This window comes from Mustelus asterias, unplaced genomic scaffold, assembly GCF_964213995.1.
Source record: "Mustelus asterias unplaced genomic scaffold, sMusAst1.hap1.1 HAP1_SCAFFOLD_516, whole genome shotgun sequence".
Lineage (NCBI taxonomy): Eukaryota > Metazoa > Chordata > Chondrichthyes > Carcharhiniformes > Triakidae > Mustelus > Mustelus asterias.
In genome coordinates this window covers 132,766-155,416 of record NW_027590468.1, presented here as the reverse complement: position 1 = coordinate 155,416, position 22,651 = coordinate 132,766, and the positions used below count along the sequence as shown (strand labels likewise).

The 22,651-nt window shown below is 45.8% G+C and overlaps 1 non-coding gene and 1 gene segment (V, D, J or C); one reads left to right on the top strand and one right to left on the bottom strand.

Moving 5' to 3' along the window:
- Positions 1 to 19,146: 19,146 nt before the first annotated feature.
- Positions 19,147 to 19,219, bottom strand: trnav-cac (transfer RNA valine (anticodon CAC)). The gene has a single exon. It is a non-coding gene; the product is annotated as a tRNA-Val (tRNA).
- Positions 19,220 to 20,896: 1,677 nt separating this feature from the next.
- LOC144486907 (T cell receptor alpha variable 9-1-like) lies at positions 20,897 to 21,291 on the top strand. The segment is given in 2 exon segments: positions 20,897 to 20,912; positions 20,996 to 21,291. Coding segments are annotated over 2 exon segments (312 nt in total).
- Positions 21,292 to 22,651: the final 1,360 nt, after the last annotated feature.

The following is a 22,651-nucleotide window of genomic DNA, read 5'->3' as shown; positions in this document are numbered from 1 at the left end:
TCCATATGTTCCTCTGAGCTTCCCAGTGTCCTGCAACTCATTAAATACTCCCTTGCCTTGTTACTGCTTCCAAAGTGCATCACCTCGCACCTATCAGGGTCAAATACCATCTGCCACTGCTCTGCCTATCTGACCAACCCAGCGATATCTTCCTGTAACCTACAACCTTCTTCACTATGAACCATCCTACCAATCTTGGTGTCATCTGGAACCTTGCTTATCATTGCCCCCACATTATCATCTGTCTCATTTATGTATAACAACAACAAGCCCCCCAGCACGGAGCCTTGTGGTGCACCACTGGACACCGGCCTCCAGCCACTCAAACAGCCTTCCAACACCACCCTTTGTGTCCAATTACTAAACCAGTTTCCGATCCATCTCGCCAAGTTTTCCTGAATTCCATGTGCTTGCAGGATGGTGAATCTTTGGAATTCCCTGTCCCAGGGGGCTGTGGAGGCTCAGTCATCGTTCACAGACTGAGATGGATAGGTTTCTACAGATTAAACATATTGCAAAGTTTCACCATCTGTGACCCCTTGTTCCAGCCTCTCCCCCCCCCCCGCTCTCCCCACCCCCTCAGCCCCTCAGCTGGAGGAAACAACATCCCTGTATTCAGTCACTCCAGCCCAGTCAGAATTTATACATTTCAATTCGATCCCCTCTCATTCTTCGGAACTCCAGTGAATACAGGCCCAGTCGACTCAATCTCTCCTCATACGACAATCCTGCCATCCCAGGAATCAGTCTGGTGTGCCTCCGCTGCTCTCCCTCTATGGTAAGTGCAGCATTTCATAGTTACAGAGACAAAAACTGTCCACAATATTCCAGGTGTGGTCTCACCGAGGGCCTGTACAGCTGCAGTAAGACATCCTTGCCCCTTTCCTCAAGTTCTCTTGCAATGAAGGCCAACATATCATTTGCCTTCCTAACTGTTTGCTGTAGCTGCATGCTTGCTTTCAGTCTCTGGTGTACTGGGACACCCAGGTCCCTTTGTATATCAACATTTCCCAATCTATCACCATTTAAATAATCCTCTGCCATTCTGCTTCTCTGTCCGAAGTAGTTAAATTCTCGTTTGTCCACGTTATACAGCATCTGCCGTGCATTTACCCATTCACTCAATTTTCTGAAGTCACTGTGAAACATTTTAACATCCTTCTCACTACTCACATTCCCAACAAGTTTCATGGCATCAGCAAACTTGGAAATATTATTTTTGGTTCCCTCATCCAAATCATTGGTGTACATCTCGTGTGTGTCTCAATGTCAGCTCGTAAACATGTACAGCACAATCCCATCCTGTTTCTGTCTCTCTATGGCTCTGTATCTGTATATATCTCTCTCTGAAATTAGAATAAAGAAAATTACAGCACAAGAACAGGCCCTTCGGCCCTCCAAGCCTGCACCAACCATGTGTGAACTAAAAACACCGACCCTTCCAGGGACCATATCCCTCTATTCCCATCCTATTCTTGTATTTCTCCAGACGCCCCTTAAAACTCATTATCGTATCTGCTTCCACTCCCTCTCCCAGCAGCGAGTTCCAGGCACCACCACCCTCTGTGTAAAAAACTTGCCTCGTACGTCTCCTTTAAACCTTGCCCCTCACACCTTAAACCTGTGCCCCCGAGTAATTGACTCTTCAACCCTGGGAAAAAGCTCCTGACTATCCACTCTGTCCATGCCTCTCATAATCTTGTAGACTTCTATCAGGTCACCCCCCTTGCCTCTGTCATTCCAGTGAGAACAAACCAAGTTTCTCCAAACTCTCCTCATAGCTAATGCCCTCCATACCAGGCAACATCCTGGTAAATCTTTTCTGTACCGTCTCCAAAGCCTGCACATCCTTCTAGTAGTGTGGCGACCAGAATTGAACACTATATTCCAAGTGCGGCCTAACAATGGTTCTATAAAGCTGCAACATGGCTTGCCAATTTTTAAACTCAATGCGTGTGGCGTCAAAATTTTGCTTATTTCCTAAATAACACTGACAACATTTCAAAAGCGCTCCATTGTCGGTGAAACACTTTTGGAAACCCTAAAGCCATGAATAGTACTTTAGAAATGTCCATCCCCCAAGTTGCTGTGAGGACATTCAGAGTCAGTGTGTGACTTGGGTCAAAGATAGACCAGCGAGGTCTCTCCCTTAATGACATTGAGTGACTCTTTAGCTTTTTATGATGAGCAGAATCCTTTCATCTCTCTTGTGTCTAATTCATTCCAATTCTGTCCCTGACATTAATCAGTTGTGACTTTCTGTAGGAGCTGGAATGTTCTCTCTGGCGACAGAGAATCCATTGAGAGGAGGATCAGGTGTGACCTTTCTCTCCTGGAATCCATGTTTCCTGTTTGTGTCTTGTAGATTGTGTGTGGAGAGAGCAGAGGGAAAAGGCTGAGTGGATTTGTAATGAACAGGGGTTTGCTTTCATTCACAAACTGGAGCTGAAGCCAACGTGTGCAGATGTGAAGAATGGAGATCAGAAAAGGACCATGGGTAGAATTGGAGACTATTCTGCCCATCCAGATGTGCTGTCTTTTTGGAAGAGAAATCTAGTTAATCTCTATTGACAGAGGGAGAAGGGATTCCTCCTCCATTATATATCTGTTTAGTTTTAGGCTGTCTGAGTGTGAGTGTTAGTGTGTGTGCATATTTTTCTCAATCTGCCTGTCTCTCAGTCCCCCTGGTCCCAGAATCTGTTTCTCTCTCCACAGATGCTGCCTGACCTGTTTGGTATGTTCTTATTTTCTGTTTCAGTATCTGAGGAGTTGCGTATGGTGTTGAACATTGTGCAATCATCAGCGAACATCCCCACTTCAGACCTTGTGATGGAGGGAAGGTCAGTGTTGGAGCAGCTGAAGATGGTTGGGGCCTCGGACACTCACCCTGAGGAACTCCTGCAGGGACGTCCCAGGACTGAGAGGATCGGCTTTGAGATATTCGGCACATTGGGGGAAAGGTTGAAAACCAGAGGATGCTGAATTCAGGTAAATGGCGACAGCGGCAACATGAGGAAATGTTTCTAACGTAGCGAGTGTCCAGTATCTGGAATGTACTTTCTGAGGGTGAGGTGGAAGCAGATTCCATCAAGGACTTCCAGGAGAAGTTGAATGGGAAGCTGAAGGGGAAATATTTACAGGGTCACGGGGAAAGGGTGGAGGAGTGGGAGTAGTGACATTGCTCTTGCAGAGTGTCGCACTGGCTTGATGGGGCTGAATGGCCTCCTGTGCTGTCACCGTTCTATGATTCAGATGCAAGTTATCTTCTCAGTGTCTATTAGACCCCACTCTTTCCTCCATGATCAGTTACAGCATTTTAAGTTCAGATCCCAGAACGTTTTATTTGGGGATTTGAGGAGTGATTTGTTTTCCAGCCTGGCCGAGAATTTGATGCTGCAACTGAAGCCACAATGGAATGATTCTGAGGTCAGATTATGATCCACTGAGACACAGCTGGCTCCGAGCTTCCCTGAAAAATGTCGCTGTTGTGTTCCCGGCCAGATGATTTCTCCGTCTTGTGTCGGCCGGCTGTGCCACAAGGATCTGGACTTTGTTCCCAGATGTTCACAATGTTTATCAATGATTTGGATGTGGGGACCTAATGTAATATTTCCAAGTTTGCGGATGACACAAAGCTAGGTGGGAATGTGAGTTGTGAAGAAAATGCAAAGTGGCTTCAAGAGGATTTGGACAGACATTGTCTCTCAGTGCCTCTCTCAATCTGGCTCTCTCTTTCTCTCACTCTCCTTGACCCTGTCATCTGTTGGTCTCTGCATCTCTCGCTCTCTCTCTCTCTCTCTCTCTCTCTCTCAGTTGAGTTGAATTGTAATAATTGAGAGAGATTTATGGCAGAGATTACTGATACAAAGCCCAGATTGTAATAACTGAGAGAGGTTTAGGGCAGAGATTGCTGATACAAGGCCCAGATTGTAATAACTGAGAGGGGTTTAGGGCAGAGATTACTGATACAAGGCCCAGATTGTAATAACTGAGAGAGGTTTCGGGCAGAGATTACTGATACCAGGCCCAGATTGTTATAACTGAGAGAGGTTTAGGGCAGAGATTACTGATACCAGGCCCAGATTGTAATAACTGAGAGAGGTTTCGGGCAGATATTACTGATACAAGGCCCAGATCGTAATAACTGAGAGAGGTTTAGGGCAGAGATTGCTGATACAAGGCCCAGATTGTAATAACTGAGAGAGGTTTAGGGCAGAGATTACTGATACAAGTCCCAGATTGTAATAACTGAGAGGTTTCGGGCAGAGATTACTGATACCAGGCCCAGATTGTAATAACTGAGAGAGGTTTAGGGCAGAGATTACTGATACAAGGCCCAGATTGTAATAACTGAGAGAGGTTTAGGGCAGAGATTACTGATACCAGGCCCAGATTGTAATAACTGAGAGAGGTTTCAGGCAGAGATTACTGAAAGAAGGCCCAAATTGTAATAACTGAGAGAGGTTTCAGGCAGAGATTACTGATACAAGGCCCAAATTGTAATAACTGAGAGAGGTTTAGGGCAGAGATTGCTGATACAAGTCCCAGATTGTAATAACTGAGAGAGGTTTAGGGCAGAGATTACTGATACAAGTCCCAGATTGTAATAACTGAGAGAGGTTTAGGGCAGAGATTACTGATACAAGGCCCAGATTGTAATAACTGAGAGAGGTTTCGGGCAGAGTTTACTGATACAAGGCCCAGATTGTAATAACTGAGAGAGGTTTCGGGCAGAGTTTACTGATACAAGGCCCAGATTGTAATAACTGAGAGAGGTTTCGGGCAGAGTTTACGGATACATGATCCCGGCAGGATTTACTGTTTGATAATCCAGCTGTTTGGCCCCGTTATGAGCACACCTTCCATGGCCATCAAGTCCGGAAGTCGGCCTTGAACCCTTGAAGATTGAGAGGTGATCCCATTGAAACAGACTTCAAATTCTTACAGGGTGTGACAGGGTGGATGTAGATTGGATGTTTCCCCTGGCTGGTGAGACTAGAACCAGGGGGCACAATCTCAGAATCAGGGGCAGACCATTGAAGACTGAGATGAGGAGGAATTTCTTCACTCAGAGGGTGGTGAATCTTTGGAATTTTCTATTCCAGGGGGATGTGGAAGCCCAATCATTCAGCATGTTCAAGACGCAAATCGATTGTGTGAAATAAAATAGGAATCTGTGTGTGTGTGTGTTTGTGTGTGTGTGTGTGTGCATGCGTGTGTGTGCGTGGACATGTTTCCGTGTGTGTTTATTACTGTGTGCGTCTGAGTGTTACTGGGTGAGAATATCTGTTTCTCTGTGTTTTCATAGAATCCTAGACTCCTGCAGTGCAGAAGGAGGCCATTTGGCTCATTGAGTCTGCACCGATCACAATCCCACCCAGGCCCTATCCCCATTACCCCATGCATTTACCCGAGCTCGTCTCCCTGACGCGGAGGGACAATTTAGCACGGCCAATGCACCCGAACCAGAACGTCTTTCAGACTGTGGGAGGAAACCGGAGCACCCGGAGGAAACCCACGCAGACACGGGGAGAACGTGCAAACTCCGCACAGGCAGTGACCCAAGCCGGGAATCGAACCCGGGTCCCTGGCACTGTGAGGCAGCAGTGCTAACTGTGTGCTTGATGCGTGTGTGTGTGTTTGTGTGTGTGTGCGTTTATTGTTTGTGTGTGTGATTTGTGTGTGTGCTTTTTGTGCGTGTTTTATGTGTGCTTGTGTGTGTGTGTTTTGTGTGTGTGCGTGCTTTGTGTGTGTGCGTGTTTTGTGTGTGTTGGTGTGTGCGTATTTTGTGTGCGTACGTGCACCATGATCTGTTTGAATGCTGGCGCAGGATCGATGGGCCAAATGGCCTACACCTGCTCCTATTTTCCTTTGAGATTTAAATACATTGACACACATGCACGCTGACACACACACACAGAAAGATATACACAGTGTGGACGTATTTATTGACCACTTAATGTGACTGAATGCTACACATCCCAGTTTACCAAAGACACACAATATTCAGCAGCATTGTAAACAGCGCAGCTGGAAACATCAAATTGGGGATTTGGTTTGAAAAAGGGTCAAAGCCTCTCTTGCTAAAGGCTGTTTGTCTATATTGTGCTGACAGTGATACACTGCCATCCTCTGCTGCCTGCTGGACATTGCTCCAGCCGCAGAGAGAGTGAAGTAGATCAGAAACTCACTGGGAGAGAATGCAGCTTCACACAGTATCCATCCAAAATGACAGGAGCATCAGCAACACACACAAGCTCCGTGTGGAGACTGAGAGGGGCTCAGTGTGGAACACAAACCTTCACACTAAACCTGGAAGGACATTGATAAAGAGTTTAAAACAAAACTTCAGCAAATGTTTTGAAACATTTTGGTCCGTGGAAAAGTGCAGTGTGTAAAAAGCTGAAGATGTTTCCATTTCACATCTTCCTGCTTTGGGGAAATGGGAGTTATCTTTGCATTTACAAGGATATGGGGAGGGAGGTGTTTGAATGGACATTCCGCTTTTTGGGTGATTAAAGTGTTAATTTGTTTCCAGAAGCTGTTTACAGTGATTGTCCCGAGAGATTGTATTGTTTCAGTGATGTCGACGTCTCCAATACTTCAGACAGACGAAGGAAACAATATACAAAAGGAAAGATTGGGGGAATCACTACATTGAAGGTGTGAGGCCTCATCACTCTCTGTCTGGTTTTGTTCTGAAATCTTTACATTTTTAAACACTGAAACCTCTTGCCCTTGTTGGGAATATCACTGCGGTTTGAGAAAAGCAAACACTGATCCCACACTAAACACCCCCCCAACACAGGACTGAGCAGAGAGTGTGAAATGTGACTGGTGTCAGAGTGGATTGTCAAACTGACAGAAGGGATTTGAAAAATCTCTAAATGATTCATTGATTAAAAACTCTAACATTAATGTCCCGCATCATAAACATCTGCTTCATTATTGTATCTTTCTTTTACAGATCAAGTGAAGGGTTGAATTTTGGACGGTGTAGATTTCCCTCAGCTGATTATTAAGATTCCTGATTGACACAAATACAATATCTGCTGTCGGTGACTCCAACAGTGAAATTCTCTCAGTTTATCATTCTGAATCTGTCACTGAGACAATTGTGGGCGGTAGTTCAGTTTTCAGTGTGAAATGTAGAAGGTAACTTTTGTTGTAATGTAATTGTAGTTAATAGTTTTCCTGTAGTTTAAATCTCAGGTATAAATTAATAACTTTTCTCGTTCCTTGTTCACAATTGTTCATTTCCCGTGATGTTGAGCTCTGGTTTTCTCTTTCTGGTGTCTGGTACAGCTGCACAGATATTGGGCAGTTCAGAGCGGGGGGGTTCTGATCTCATTGTGAAGCTCAAAGGTCAGATTCACTTTTGTTAACTTTAAAATCAATTTTCCTGTCAAATATTCTCTGAATTTGTAAATAAATATTGAATGGAAAATAAAATCTGACTTTGCCAAACTCTCTTTCTGTATTTCTCTGTTGGTGTGTTTATGTGTGTGTCTCTCTGTCTCTATCTCTCTGTGTATCTGTGCGTCTCTCTGTGTCTCTATCTCTCTGTGTATCTGTGTGTCTCTCTGTTTCTATCTCACTGTGTATCTGTGTGTCTCTCTGTCTCTATCTCTCTGTGTATCTGTGTGTGTCTCTGTCTCTCTGTGTCTCTATCTCTCTGTGTGTCTGTGTGTCTCTCTGTTTCTATCTCTCTGTGTATCTGTGTGTCTCTCTGTGTCTCTATCTCTCTGTGTCTCTATCTGTCTGTGTGTCTCTCTGTCTCTATCTCTCTGTGTATCTGTGTGTCTCTCTGTGTCTCTATCTCTCTGTGTGTCTGTGTGTCTCTCTGTTTCTATCTCTCTGTGTATCTGTGTGTCTCTCTGTGTCTCTATCTCTCTGTGTCTCTATCTCTCTGTGTATCTGTCTCTGTATTTCTCTGTATCTGTGTCTCTCTCTGTATATTTGTATATTTCACTCTGTCTCTGTGTTTGTGTCTCTCTATTTGTTTCTCTCTGTCTCTATTTCTCTGTATCTGTGTGTCTCTCTGTCTCTGTACTTCTCTGGATCTGTGTCTCTCTCTCTGCCTCTGTGTTTATATCTCTCTATGTATCTGTGTGTGTCTCTCTGTCTCTGCATTTCTCTGTATCTGTCTCTGTCTCTGTGTTTCTCTGTCTCTGTGTGCCTCGATGCTAAGGGCCTAGTATTTCAGGCTCTGACCTGAACCCACAATCTCTCTGACTCTGAGCAAAGATTACTACATTGAAGGTGTGAGGCCTCATCACTCTCTGTCTGGTTTAGTTTTGTAATCTTTACATGTTTAAACACTGAAACCTCGTGCCCTTGTTGAGAATATCACTGCGGTTTGAGAAAAGCAAACACTGATCCCGCACTAAACACCCCCCCAACACAGGACTGAGCAGAGTGTGTGAAATGTGACTGGTGCGAATGTGGATTGTCTTTTAAAAGTGGGTAAGAAACACTTCATTTTCAAATCTTTACCCTGCTTCTGTAGCGTCTCAGATTCCACCTAATCTGCACATCTTTGGACTGTGGAAGGAAACCGGGGCACCCGGAGGAAACCCACGCAGACACAGGGAGAATGTGCAAACTCAACTCCCAACCGAGAATTGAACCCGGGTTCCTGGTGCTGTGAGGCAGCAGTGCTAAACACTGTCCACCATGTCGCCCTATCCCATGTATTGGGACATGGTGAAAAGGATTGTTTCTTGCACGCTACACAGACAAAACATACCGTTCATAGAGTTCATTCGGGAGAAGGAGAGGAGAGGGTGCAGAATACAGTGTTGCAGTTACCGATAGGGTATAGAGAAAGATCAGCTTAACATATGGTAGGTCCACTCAAAAATTAACATTCTGACCAAACACTAAAGCTTTCCACAAAACAAGGCTCACAAATTTCCCAGATTGTAATAACTGAGAGAGTTTTAGGACAGAGATTACTGATACAAGGCCCAGATTGTAATAACTGAGAGAGGTTTCGGGCAGAGATTACTGATACAAGGCCCAGATTGTAATAACTGAGAGAGGTTTCGGGCAGAGATTACTGAAAGAAAGCCCAGATTGTAATAATTGAGAGAGATTTATGGCAGAGATTACTGATACAAGGCCCAGATTGTAATAACAGAGAGGTTTCGGGCAGAGATTACTGATACAAAGCCCAGATTGTAATAACTGAGAGAGGTTTAGGGCAGAGATTACTGATACAAAGCCCAGATTGTAATAACTGAGAGAGGTTTAGGCAGAGATTACTGATACAAGGCCCAGATTGTAATAACTGAGAGAAGTTTCGGGCAGAGATTACTGATACCAGGCCCAGATTGTAATAACTGAGAGAGGTTTAGGGCAGAGTTTACTGATACAAGGCCCAGATTGTAATAACTGAGAGAGGTTTAGGGCAGAGATTACTGATACAAGGCCCAGATTGTAATAACTGAGAGAGGTTTCGGGCAGAGATTACTGATACAAAGCCCAGATTGTAATAACTGAGAGAGGTTTAGGGCAGAGATTACTGATACAAGGCCCAGATTGTAATAACTAAGAGAGGTTTCGGCCAGAGTTTACTGATACAAGGCCCAGATTGTAATCACTGAGAGAGGTTTAGGGCAGAGTTTACTGATACAAGGCCCAGATTGTAATAACTGAGAGAGGTTTAGGGCAGAGATTACTGATACAAGGCCCAGATTGTAATAACTGAGAGAGGTTTCGGGCAGAGATTACTGATACAAGGCCCAGATTGTAATAACTGAGAGAGGTTTAGGGCAGAGATTACTGATACAAGGCCCAGATTGTAATAACTGAGAGAGGTTTCGGCCAGAGTTTACTGATACAAGGCCCAGATTGTAATAACTGAGAGAGGCTTCGGGCAGAGTTTACTGATACAAGGCCCAGATTGTCATAACAGAGAGAGGTTTCGGGCAGAGTTTACTGATACAAGGCCCAGATTGTAATAACTGAGAGAGGCTTCGGGCAGAGTTTACTGATACAAGGCCCAGATTGTAATAACTGAGAGAGGTTTCGGGCAGAGTTTACTGATACAAGGCCCAGATTGTAATAACAGAGCGAGGTTTCGGGCAGAGTTTACTGATACAAGGCCCAGATTGTAAAAACTGAGAGAGGCTTCGGGCAGAGATTACTGATACAAAGCCCAGATTGTAATAACTGAGAGAGGTTTCGGGCAGAGTTTACTGATACACGATCCCGGCAGGATTTACTGTTTGATAATCCAGCTGTTTGGCCCCGTTATGAGCACACCTTCCATGGCCATCAAGTCCGGAAGTCGGCCTTGAACCCTTGAAGAATGAGAGGCGATCCCATTGAAACAGACTTAAAATTCGTACAGGGTGTGACAGGGTGGATGTAGATTGGATGTTTCCCCTGGCTGGTGAGACTAGAACCAGGGGACACAATCTCAGAATCAGGGGCAGACCATTGAAGACTGAGATGAGGAGAAATTTCTTCACTCAGAGGGTGGTGAATCTTTGGAATTTTCTATTCCAGGGGGATGTGGAAGCCCAATCATTCAGCATGTTCAAGACGCAAATCGATTGTGTGAAATAAAATAGGAATCTGTGTGTGTGTGTGTGTTTGTGTGCGTGTGTGCATGCGTGTTTGTGTGTGGACATGTTTCCGTGTGTGTTTATTACTGTGTGTGTGTGAGTGTTACTGGGTGAGAATATCTGTTTCTGTGTGTTTTCAAAGAATCCTAGACTCCTGCAGTGCAGAAGGAGGCCATTTGGCCCATTGAGTCTGCACCGACCACAATCCCACCCAGGCCCTATTCCCGTAACCCCATGCATTTACCCGAGCTCGTCTCCCTGACGCGGAGGGACAATTTAGCACGGCCAATGCACCCGAACCAGAACGTCTTTCAGACTGTGGGAGGAAACCGGAGCACCCGGAGGAAACCCACGCAGACACGGGGAGAACGTGCAGACTCCGCACAGACAGTGACCCAAGGCGGGAACCGAACCCGAGTCCCTGGCACTGTGAGGCAGCAGTGCTAACTGTGTGTTTGATGCGTGTGTGTGTGTTTGTGTGTGTGTGCGTTTATTGTTTGTGTGTGTGATTTGTGTGTGTGCTTTTTGTGCGTGTTTTATGTGTGCTTGTGTGTGTGTTTTGTGTGTGTGCGTGCTTTGTGTGTGTGCGTGTTTTGTGTGTGTTGGTGTGTGCGTGTTTTGTGTGTGTTGGTGTGTGCGTGTTTTGTGTGTGTTGGTGTGTGCGTGTTTTGTGTGCGTACGTGCACCATGATCTGTTTGAATGCTGGCGCAGGATCGATGGGCCAAATGGCCTACACCTGCTCCTATTTTCCTTTGAGATTTAAATACATTGACACACATGCACGCTGACACACACACACAGAAAGATATACACAGTGTGGACGTATTTATTGACCACTTAATGTGACTGAATGCTACACATCCCAGTTTACCAAAGACACACAATATTCAGCAGCATTGTAAACAGCGCAGCTGGAAACATCAAATTGGGGATTTGGTTTGAAAAAGGGTCAAAGCCTCTCTTGCTAAAGGCTGTTTGTCTATATTGTGCTGACTGTGATACACTGCCATCCTCTGCTGCCTGCTGGACATTGCTCCAGCCGCAGAGAGAGTGAAGTAGATCAGAAACTCACTGGGAGAGAATGCAGCTTCACACAGTATCCATCCAAAATGACAGGAGCATCAGCAACACACACAAGCTCCGTGTGGAGACTGAGAGGGGCTCAGTGTGGAACACAAACCTTCACACTAAACCTGGAAGGACATTGATAAAGAGTTTAAAACAAAACTGTCAGGAGGAGAGGGTGCAGAATACAGTGTTGCAGTTACCGAGAGGGTATAGAGAAAGATCAGCTTAATATATGGTAGGTCCACTCAAAAATTAACATTCTGACCAAACACTAAAGCTTTCCACAAAACAAGGCTCACAAATTCAACACCACTTTCCTTTGTCCGCTCTCCCATCATGCTGTGCGCGGAGTCTCTGATCGATGCTAAGGGCCTAGTATTTGAGGCTCTGAGCTGAACCCACAATCTGTCTGATTCTGAGGGAAGATTACTGCCACTCAGATACAGCTGGCTGCAATATCCCCTTGAAATATATCTGTTGTGTACAGAGTCACATGTTTTTTTTCCCTGTGTCTGCTGTCCTTAAAGAACTATTGAATAATCTAAACATCCGCATTAATGATCACAGAACAAGGCCAACATGGGGGAATCGAGTATCAGGTTTAAAAGTTTATTTATTAGTGTCACAAGTAGGGTTACATTAACACTGCAATGAAGTTACTGTGGAAAATCCGTAGTTGCCATGCTCTGGCGCCTGTTTGGGCAACTTGGGGAGAATTTAGCATGGCTGATACACCTAACCAGCGCGTCGTTCGAACTGTGGGAGGAAACCGCAGCACCCGGTGGAAACCCACGCAGACACGGGGAGAATGTACAAACTCCACACTGACAGTGACCCAAGCCAGGAATCAAACCCGGGTCCCTGGCGCTGTGAGGCAGCAGTGTTAACCACTGTGCTGCCCCTCATCGAAACATTGTGCAGTTGTGGAATGCACAGGATAGGAGGGATGTGATAGCACTGGAAAAGGTGCAGAGGAGATTCACCAGGATGTTGCCTGGCCTGGAGAGTTTTAGTTCATAGAATCATAGAATCCCTACAGTCCAGAATGAGGCCATTCGACCCATCAAATCTGCACGGACTCTTACCCAGGCTTACCCCGTAACCCCACGTATTTTCCCGCTAATCCCCCTAACCTATACATCGCGGGACCCTCAGGGCAATTTTGCATGGACAATGCACCCGGGGGAAACCCACGCAGACACGGGGAGAATGTGCAAACTCCACACAGACAGTAACCCGAGGCCGGAATTGAACCCGGGTCCCTGGCGCTGTGAGGCAGCAGTGCTAACCACTGTGCTACCGTGCCGCCACTCGAACTGAAGAGAGATTTTATAGACTGAGGGTGTGATCTTACCACCTGTTGACGCCACACTCCCGCTCAGCGAGGTCGGAGAATCTGGTGACCAGCCAAATCTCCTTTCACTGCAGTGGGATGGGAAAATCCTGCCGGCCTGAACGGTGATAAGATTCCACCCTGGGGTTGTTTTCCGTGGAGCAGAGGAGGCTGAGGGGGAACATGATGGAGATGGATAAGATTATGAGGGACATCGATAGAGTAGACGGGAAGAAAGCTTTCCCCTTGGTGGTGGGATCAATGACCAGGGGGTATAGATTTAGGGTAAGGGGCAGGAGGTTTACAGGGGATGTGAGGAAAACCTTTTTCACCCAGAGGGTGGTGGGAGTCTGGAACTCTCTGCCTGAAAGGGTGGTGGAGGCAGAGACCCTCAGAACGTTTAAGAAGTGCTTAGCTATGCATTTGCAATGCCAAGGCCGTGAGCCAAGTTGGGTGGTTTGTCTTTGACCGGCACAGATGCAATGGGCCGAAGGGCCTTTTCTGTTCTCTGGACCTCCATTGCTAAAACACAACCTCACTGACCCAGCTTCTGGTCATCCATCCAAATCTCTCCCTCCGCAGCTCGGGGACAAATCCTGCCGCGCAATCTTCCTTTGAAGTGGCTTTGGACATTTCATTCTCCGTGATGACTTGTCCGGATAGTGGCTGCTGTTGTTGTGTTTGTCTCAGTGTCAGCTCAGAAACATGGACAACATGTTAGAAATGGCCGTCTCCCAGTGAGTGTGAGGACAGGGCAGGCTTTGAGCGAGGCCTGGGCCGCTCCCTGAAGGACACAGGGCCACCATTGTGCTTTTTGCTGACAAACAGAAAGCTTTCACCCCTCTCTCTCTCTCTCTTGTGTCTCATCTCACTCACATTCTGCCCCTTCCATTCACTCTGTGCTGCTTTCTGGAGGAGGCTGCCAGCTTTATCCACCACAGAGCATCTGGAGGGTCACAGTTTTTTTTTTAACTGGTCGGTGCAACATCGTGGGCCGAAGGGCCTGTTCTGCGCTGTAATGTTCTATGTTCTATGTTCTATGTTCAATCTGTACATCTTTGGACTGTGGGAGGAAACCGGAGCACCCAGAGGAAACCCATGCGGACACGGGGAGAATGTGCAAACTCTGCACAGACACTCACCCAAGGCTGGAATTGAACCCGGGCCCCTGGCACTGTGAGGCAGCAGTGCTAACCACTGTGCCACCGTGCCTATGGGCCCTCCCCAGTTCCGCCTGTCCCACCATCCTCCGATATCTGTTTTCCTTTCATTCTGGCTCCCAGAACAACCTCAATTTTAATAGTTTCACATTGTGAGTGAGACTGTGGGAGTGTTCTCTATCTGTGTGTGTGTGTGTGTGTGAGACTGTGCGTGTATCTGTGTGTGTGTCTGTGTGTGAGACTGTGCGTGTATCTGTGTGTGTGTCTGTGTGTGAGACTGTGCGTGTATCTGTGTGTGTGTGTGTGCATCACTGCGTTTGTTGTCAGTGAGTTTGTGTGTGTTTCACTATCTTCCTGTCTCTCAGTCCCCCAGTCCCAGAATCTGCTTCTCTTTACACAGATGCTGCCTGTCCTGCTCAGTATTTCTGCATTGACTATTTCACAATCTGAGGAGTTGTGAATGGTGCGATCATCAGCGAACATCTCACCTATGGAGGGAAGGTCAGTGATGGAGCAGCTGAAGATGGTTGGGGCCTCGGACATTCACCCTGAGGAACTCCTGCAGTGATGTCCTGGGACTGAGAGGATCGGCTTTGAGATAATCGGCACATTGGGGGAAAGGTTGGGAAGCAGAGGATGCTGATTTAAGGTAAATGGCGACAGCGGCAACATGAGGCAATATCTGTGGCTTTGGAGTGATCCTTGTTGTACCCCACTATTAGCTGCTTGCCCACCTGAATATCTCACTGTTACTCTCTGCATTACTATCTCATCCCTATCTCTCAGTGACTCTGCCTCTCTCCATCTCTCCGGGGAAATTATAATGGGGAGCAAAGAAATGGCAGAAGAATTGAACATATACTTTGGTTCTGTCTTCACAAAAGAGGCACAGATAACCTGGCAGAAATGTTAGGGAACCAATGGTTGAGTGAGAGTGTGGAATTGAATTGAAGGAAATCAGTATTAGTAAGAAAATGGTGCTGGGGGAATGAATGGGGTTAAAGGCTGACAAAGCCCCAGGGCCTGATAATCTACATCCCAGAGTATTAAAGGAAGCGGCGCTGGAAATATTGGATGCATTGCTGGTCATCTTCCAAAATTCTATAGACTCTGGAGCAGTTCCTACAGATTGGGGGGTGGCAAATGTAACCCCACTATTTAAAATCATCTTTTCACTTGCGTGTAATTTATCACAGAACACGGGCAGCATGGGCTTATCGAGAATGACGGGATAGTGTTGGGGTGGAGAAGTTATTCCTTCAAGTGGAAATCAGTGTCGTTTTGAAATGTGTTGAGGGTGCTCTCTCTCACACACTCTCTCTCACACTCTCTCTCTCTCTCACAAACACACACACATTCTCTCAAACGCACTCTCTCCAACACACTCTCTCTCACTCACATTCTCTCACACACACACTCTCTCGCACATTCTCTCTCACACACTCTCTCACACACACTCTCTCGCACACACACTCTCTCTCACACACACTCTCTCACACACACTCTCTCTCACACACACTCTCTCTCACACACACTCTCTCTCACACACTCTCTCACACACACTCTCTCTCACACATTCTCTCTCACACACTCTCTCACACACACTCTCTCTCACACACACTCTCTCTCACACTCTCTCTCACACACACACTCTCACACACACTCTCTCACACACACTCTCTCACACACTCTCTCTCACGCATTCTCTCACACACACTCTCTCTCACACACTCTCACGCATTCTCTCTCACACACACACTCTCTCTCTCACACACTCTCTCTCACACACACTCACTCTCTCACACACACTCTCTCTCTCTGTCTCTCTCTCTCTCTGTCTCTCCCTCTCTCTGTCTCTCCCTCTCTCTGTGTCCCTCTCCCTCTGTCACTCTTTCTCTCTGTCTCTCTCTTTCTCTGTGTCTCTCTCTCTGTGTCTCTCTCTCTGTGTGTCTCCCTCTGTCTGTGTCTCCCTCTGTCTGTGTCTCCCTCTGTCTGTGTCTCCCTCTGTCTGTGTCTCCCTCTGTCTGTGTCTCCCTCTGTCTGTGTCTCCCTCTGTCTGTGTCTCCCTCTCTCTGTGTCTCCCTCTCTCTGTGTCTCCCTCTCTCTGTGTCTCCCTCTCTCTGTGTCTCCCTCTCTCTGTGTCTCCCTCTCTCTGTGTCTCCCTCTCTCTGTGTCTCCCTCTCTCTGTGTCTCCCTCTCTCTGTGTCTCCCTCTCTCTGTCTCTCCCTCTCTCTGTCTCTCCCTCTCTCTGTGTCTCAATCTCTCTGTCTCTCCCTCTCTCTGTCTCTCCCTCTCTCTGTCTCTCCCTCTCTCTGTCTCTCCCTCTCTCTGTCTCTCCCTCTCTCTGTCTCTCCCTCTCTCTGTCTCTCCCTCTCTCTGTCTCTCCCTCTCTCTGTCTCTCCCTCTCTCTGTCTCTCCCTCTCTCTGTCTCTCCCTCTCTCTGTCTCTCCCTCTCGCTGTCTCTCCCTCTCGCTGTCTCTCCCTCTCGCTGTCTCTCCCTCTCGCTGTCTCTCCCTCTCGCTGTCTCTCCCTCTCTCTCTGTCCCTCTCTCCGGCTTTCGCTCTCTCTCTGTCTCTCTCTTGGTCTGTCCCTCTCTCTGTCTCGCTCTTGGTCTGTCCCTCTCTCTCTCACTTTCTCTCTGTCCCTCTCTCTCTCTGTCCCTCTCTCTGTCTCTGTCTCCCGCCATCTGTGTCTCCCTCCCTCTGTGTCTCCCTCCCTCTGTGTCTCCCTCCCTCTGTGTCTCCCTCCCTCTGTGTCTCCCTCCCTCTCTGTCTCCCTCCCTCTCTGTCTCCCTCCCTCTCTGTCTCCCTCCCTCTCTGTCTCCCTCCCTCTCTGTCTCCCTCCCTCTCTGTCTCCCTCCCTCTCTGTCTCCCTCCCTCTCTGTCTCCCTCCCTCTCTGTCTCCCTCACGGTTCCTTCACCGTATCTTCATCTATTTTCCCTTCCTGCCTCCCTCTTTCCCCCATTTATCTCACTGTCTGTCCCACTATTTATCTCTCAGCCTCTCCCTCATTCCTACCATTCCCGTTCCTCGTGTTTATCCCTCTGCATCTCCATCTGTTTCTCCGAACTTATGCCTTTACTTCTATTACAGTCTCGGCCTCTGATTCACCCTCTGTCTTTCCATTTGTTTATCTCCGTTTCTTAGCTTGAAGGTTTCTGTGTTGCTGCATCTGTTTCTCGCGCGGGATCTACATCTCAATCCGCTGTTGTACAATCCGTTTTATTTACATTCGCAACTCGAGGAAATCAACGGTTCAGAACGAAGAGTTCAATGTAAACAGGTCAGACACAAGGCAATGCGATTAATGGTCTTGAGAAGCCGTCACAAACCGAACTTAAAATAAACAACAACAAACATGAGCGACTGAAGCCGATCAAATAAAACTGCAGACATCTGGGGACACTGGGTCTGAACTCGATGGAGTTTGCGGGGAGGGGCGGGGAGCGGGGATCTTATAGAAACTTACAGAATATTGAAAGACCTCGATAGGGTGGCCGTGGGGAAGATGTTTCCGTTAGTAGGAGAATCTCGGATCCGAGCGCACAACCTCGGAATAAAGGGACGGCCCTTTAGAATCGAGATGAGAGCAATTTCTTCAGCCAGAGGGTGGTGAATGTGTGGAATTCATTGCCACAGAAGGCTGTGGAGGCCGGGTCATTGGGTGTATTTAAGACAGAGATGGATACGTTCTTGATTGGTAAGGGGATCAAAGGTTACTGGGAAAAGGGGAGAAGAATGGAGTTGAGAAATTTTGCAGCACGACTGAATGGCGGAGCGGACACGACCCCCTCCCCCCCACTCCCCCCACCCTCCCCCCCCACTCCCCCCACCCTCCCCCCCACTCCACCCCTCCCCCGCCACTCCCCCCTCCCCCCCACTCCCCTCCTCCCCCCCACTCCACCCCCCTCCCCCCCACTCCCCCCACTCCCCCTCCCCCCCACTCCCCCACCACTCCCCCTCCCCCCACTCCCCCTTCCCCCCCCACTCCCCCTTCCCTCCCCACTCCCCCCCCACTCCCCCCCCCACACTTCTCCTTCAGGGCAACTGCCTTAACCACCTTTACCTCTGCTCTGCTATTCTGATCGCTGAATGGACGTTTTTAGTATCTCTCTCAGCCAACTTTATCGTTATTTGCATTCCCTTTGTCCAATTACAGCACTCCCCTTCCACTCTCATAATTTAAATATTTTCTGCTTTTCTTTGCTCGTAGCTCTGACGAAGGGTCATCCAGACTTGAATCGTTGGCTAGTTACTCAATATTTGTTTTGTTATTCGATATTAAATATGAATACATGTATTTAATACATACATCTTCATTCTGAGTTGAATATCTCGGGAATATGCAACATTGCATTGCAAACATGACTGACCAATAAAAGAAATCGAGTCACTGGGTGAATCACATCCCATGGTGCTTATTTGAGACAGTCAGCTTTTAAACAATATCAAACATCTTTAAAGGGAAAAGATTTAATAATGATCTGCTAGTTATACTTGATCCCTCTTTATTCTGCATGTGAAACATTCTGGCGCCTAAATCCCGTTCATCTATCGAAAAGTCCAGCAGATCTACACTGAGTTTCGATTTACTCATCTCCCTGAGTGATTTTTTCCCATTTCTTTATTATGAAGAACAATTTTAAAAATATGCTTCCGGGAAATGTGCGCCATTTCCTCCAGTTCAGTTAGTTTCACTTGTGTCTGTCTTTATGAGCACACACTACTATTACACATGTTTCAGATGGTGATTAACTATGTTAGTCTGCATTTATAAATCCATTATATTCTGTTATGAACTGAACAAGTTGCTAATATGCGCACGGTGTCAAAGTACAAACATTTATTTCCTCATTGCGTCTTAAAATACAGCATTTCTGATTTTGCTGAGAGCATTTGTGGCCGAGTTCAGAGCAAAGATAACATGGCTGCAACATCGAGATTCGGATAATGTTCAGCAACTGAAACCATGCAAAACTTCCCGCATACGAAATGAATAATTTCAATAAATGTTTCTGCCCGGTTTCGAACCGGGGACCTTTCGCGTGTGAGGCGAACGTGATAACCACTACACTACAGAAACAACTGACAGTACAGCACCGCCAATTGGCCTGACCACAATGTTCAACTCCACTGTGTTGCTGCAGGCTCTAATGGTTATACTGAGAGCCCATGTCACTTAATACAAGACAAAAACCGTTTCTTTCAACCTGATTTCTCAACTCATCTTGAACTTCAACATTTATAAGCGGCCGTCCGGCAAATATCTAAGGGAGCAATGATTTCTGCTCAATTATTAATGCATCATTCTCATCTTCCTTTGAATGATTTCAACCAGTTCTACCCAATATTTGTTCGCTGTTCAATGTTTAATATTAATATATTTTTATTAATTACCTATCTCCTCATTCTGAATGAAATATCTCCGAAATAGGCAACATTGAATTGCAAACATGACTGACCAACAAAAGGAATCGACTCACTGGGTAATACACATGTCACGGTGCTTCACTGAGATTGACCACAATCAGATTTTCAACAAAATCAAATATCTTTAAAGGCAATAGATTTAAGAATGATTTGTTAGATATACTTGATCCCTCTTCATTCTGTGTGTGAAACACTCAGGCGTCTAAATCCCGTTCAGCTGTAGGAAAGTCCAGTAGATCCGCACTGATTCTCGATTTCCTCAACTGTCTGAGTGGTTTTCCCGATTTCTTTACTCTGAAGAACGATGTTTAAATAATGGTTCAGCGCAATGTGCGTCATTTCCTCCAGTTCAGTTACAGTTTCACTTGTGTCTGCCTTTTTAAGCACACAATCCTATTAGACATGATTCAGATGGTGATTAACTTTGTTAGTCTGCATCAACAAAGCCATTAAATTCTGTTGTGGACTGAACGAGTTGATGATATGTCCACGGTGTCAAAACAGGAAAATCTATTTCCCCTCATTGCATCATAAAAATACAAGATTTCTGATTTTGCTGAAAGATTTTGAGGCCGAGGTCAGAGCAAAGATAACATGGCTTTAATATCGAGTTTCGGAGTGAATAATTTAATAAATCAGTACTTTTAATCTTTCTGTATCAGATGCCTATCTGTCAGGGGACACCTGTTAAATGTGATCTAATATCAAAGGCACACTGAGAGTTGTCACATTTTGAAGTTTCTGGACAGAAATAATGACTGATTGAATCAGTACTTTCCCAGTATAAGAGTGATCCCAGTGGAAACGCAAGTCAATGTGGACTTGGGTGATGACTTATCCCCGGTATAAATAAAGCAGTAACTACTATTATGTTCATGCAGTGGATGCACTCATTAATACCCGCAGAGTAAATGAGTGTAAATTATTTATTTCACTTTTAACTTTATTTAGAGAGAAAGATCTATCTAAAAAAGGGGGACATTGAGTTCGAACGAAAGAGGGTTAACCGAGAAAGCGACAGTATAACTGATAATATTATTCACCTTTCATGGAGAGAGAAAGAGAGTGAGAAAAACACACACAGCCCGGGGTGGAATGTGTTTGGAGGGAGCCAGCTGTGTTTAGTCCTCCACTAGCAGTGTTTGGTCCACAGCTGACGTCAGCCAATTGCGACACTGAGAAAAGCCCCCAATTTGCCTATTGTTGAAGCTGCCTCTGATCTGAGTTTACTCTGTGATATCAGACTAGAAGCAACAACATATTTTAAACTGTGTCGCTGTTTACTGTCCAATCAGGATCCATGTGTTCCCTGCGTGTTCTACTGATAATAATGGTCATGCTGCCCGGTGAGTCTGAGCTCAGATCCTCAGTGTGTGTTTCATGGGTTATATTCACTCAGATTTCTCACACATTCGATATGTTGTTACAGGAACCAATGGCCAAAGTTCAGTTTCCAAGGAGCCGCCTGAATTAACGGTTCAGGAAGTACAGACGGTAATTTTGAACTGCAGTTACAAAGCAAAATACGCTGACCAAACTCTATTCTGGTACATCCTGTATCCCGGAGAAGCTCCGAGATATTTATTGAAAGGTTACGGCAAGGGGAAGGGGGATAAGTCTCCCGATTTTTCGGACCAGCTTTCTGCTAATTTGGACAGAGACAAGATAACAGCTTCATTAAATATGACCGGGGTCCATGTCTCTGACTCTGCCGTGTATCTGTAACAGTGTGCGCTGAACCGCAGTTACAGAGACGCAGTTAGTCCGTACAAAAACCAGCAAAGGCATTCTCACCTCCTCTCACTGAATCCGATCTCTGAGCTGGATTGTGAACTGTTAATATAAACAAAATCATATCATTAAAACCAGTTAAACCGAATGATCACGTTCTTTGTGCTGAATGTCTGTCAGTGTATGTAAAATCCCTCTTCATAGTAGTTTCTCTGGTTTACGAGCAAATCTGAATGGGAGACACTGGTGCTGTTATTGCAACATGAAATGAAACTCATCAGAGTCATATCTCAAAAATCATCTCAGTCAAACCCCTACATTCGCTTTAATGCTCTCTATGTGTCAAAGAGAGCGATGATTATACAGTCGTTTGATTTCTTGAAAGCAGTGAATAGATTTGTGGATATTCAGGGAAATAACGGATATCGAGGTAGTCATAGAGTCATAGAGGTTTACAGCATGGAAACAGACCCTTCGGCCCAACTTGTCCATGCCACCCTTTTTTAACCACTATGCTAGTCACAATTGCCCGCGTTTGGCCCATATCCCAACAAAATATTTGTCTGAGCAGAAAGACTTATCCAGCGGATTCGATTTCCTAAAGCACTTCTGGTGATTTGGAACTTCTTCACACAAAGGATTGTGAATCTGGGAATTCCCTGCCCAGTGAAGCAGTAAAGGCAACCTCATTGAATGTTTTTAAGGCAGGGATAGATACATTTTTGAACTGTAAAGGAATTAAGGGTTATGGTGAGCGGGCGGGTAAGTGGAGCTGAGTCCACAAAAAGATCATGGTGGAGCAGGCTCGAGGGGCCAGATAACCTAGTCCTGCTCCTAGTTCTTATGTTCTTATTGCAGCAGACTTTTAAAGAAAGACTTCCGGGTATGTGGGTGTTGCTGGCTAGGCCGCTATTTATTGGCCATCCCTAGTTGTCCTTCAGGAACTTTCTGATGCTCTTCTCTATTAGGTTTTTGCATTCAGTCGATTTTCTTGCCAAATGTTCCAGTGTCTAGAGTACACCAAATCTGTTCTTAGAGATTATTTACTTATTAATCATTGTTCATCGGATTCTAAGCATGTACTGAAATAAACTTTTGTACCTTTACTGTTAAGAATTCTTAGTTTTAATATGTGTCAAGTGTTCATTGTGTTAATATGAGTCACATTCTTCCGAACTCTTTCCAATGAAGTTTCTCTTCGATTCCCAGTTGATATTTTTATTTCATTACTGTAACATTGAGAGATGTTTAATCAGGCTGATGTGATTATGAGGATTTGCCTCAGCAGGCGGGCATCAGTTTACACTATTGACTGACATATCAAACCAAACATTATTGGTTTCTTTGCCCCGAG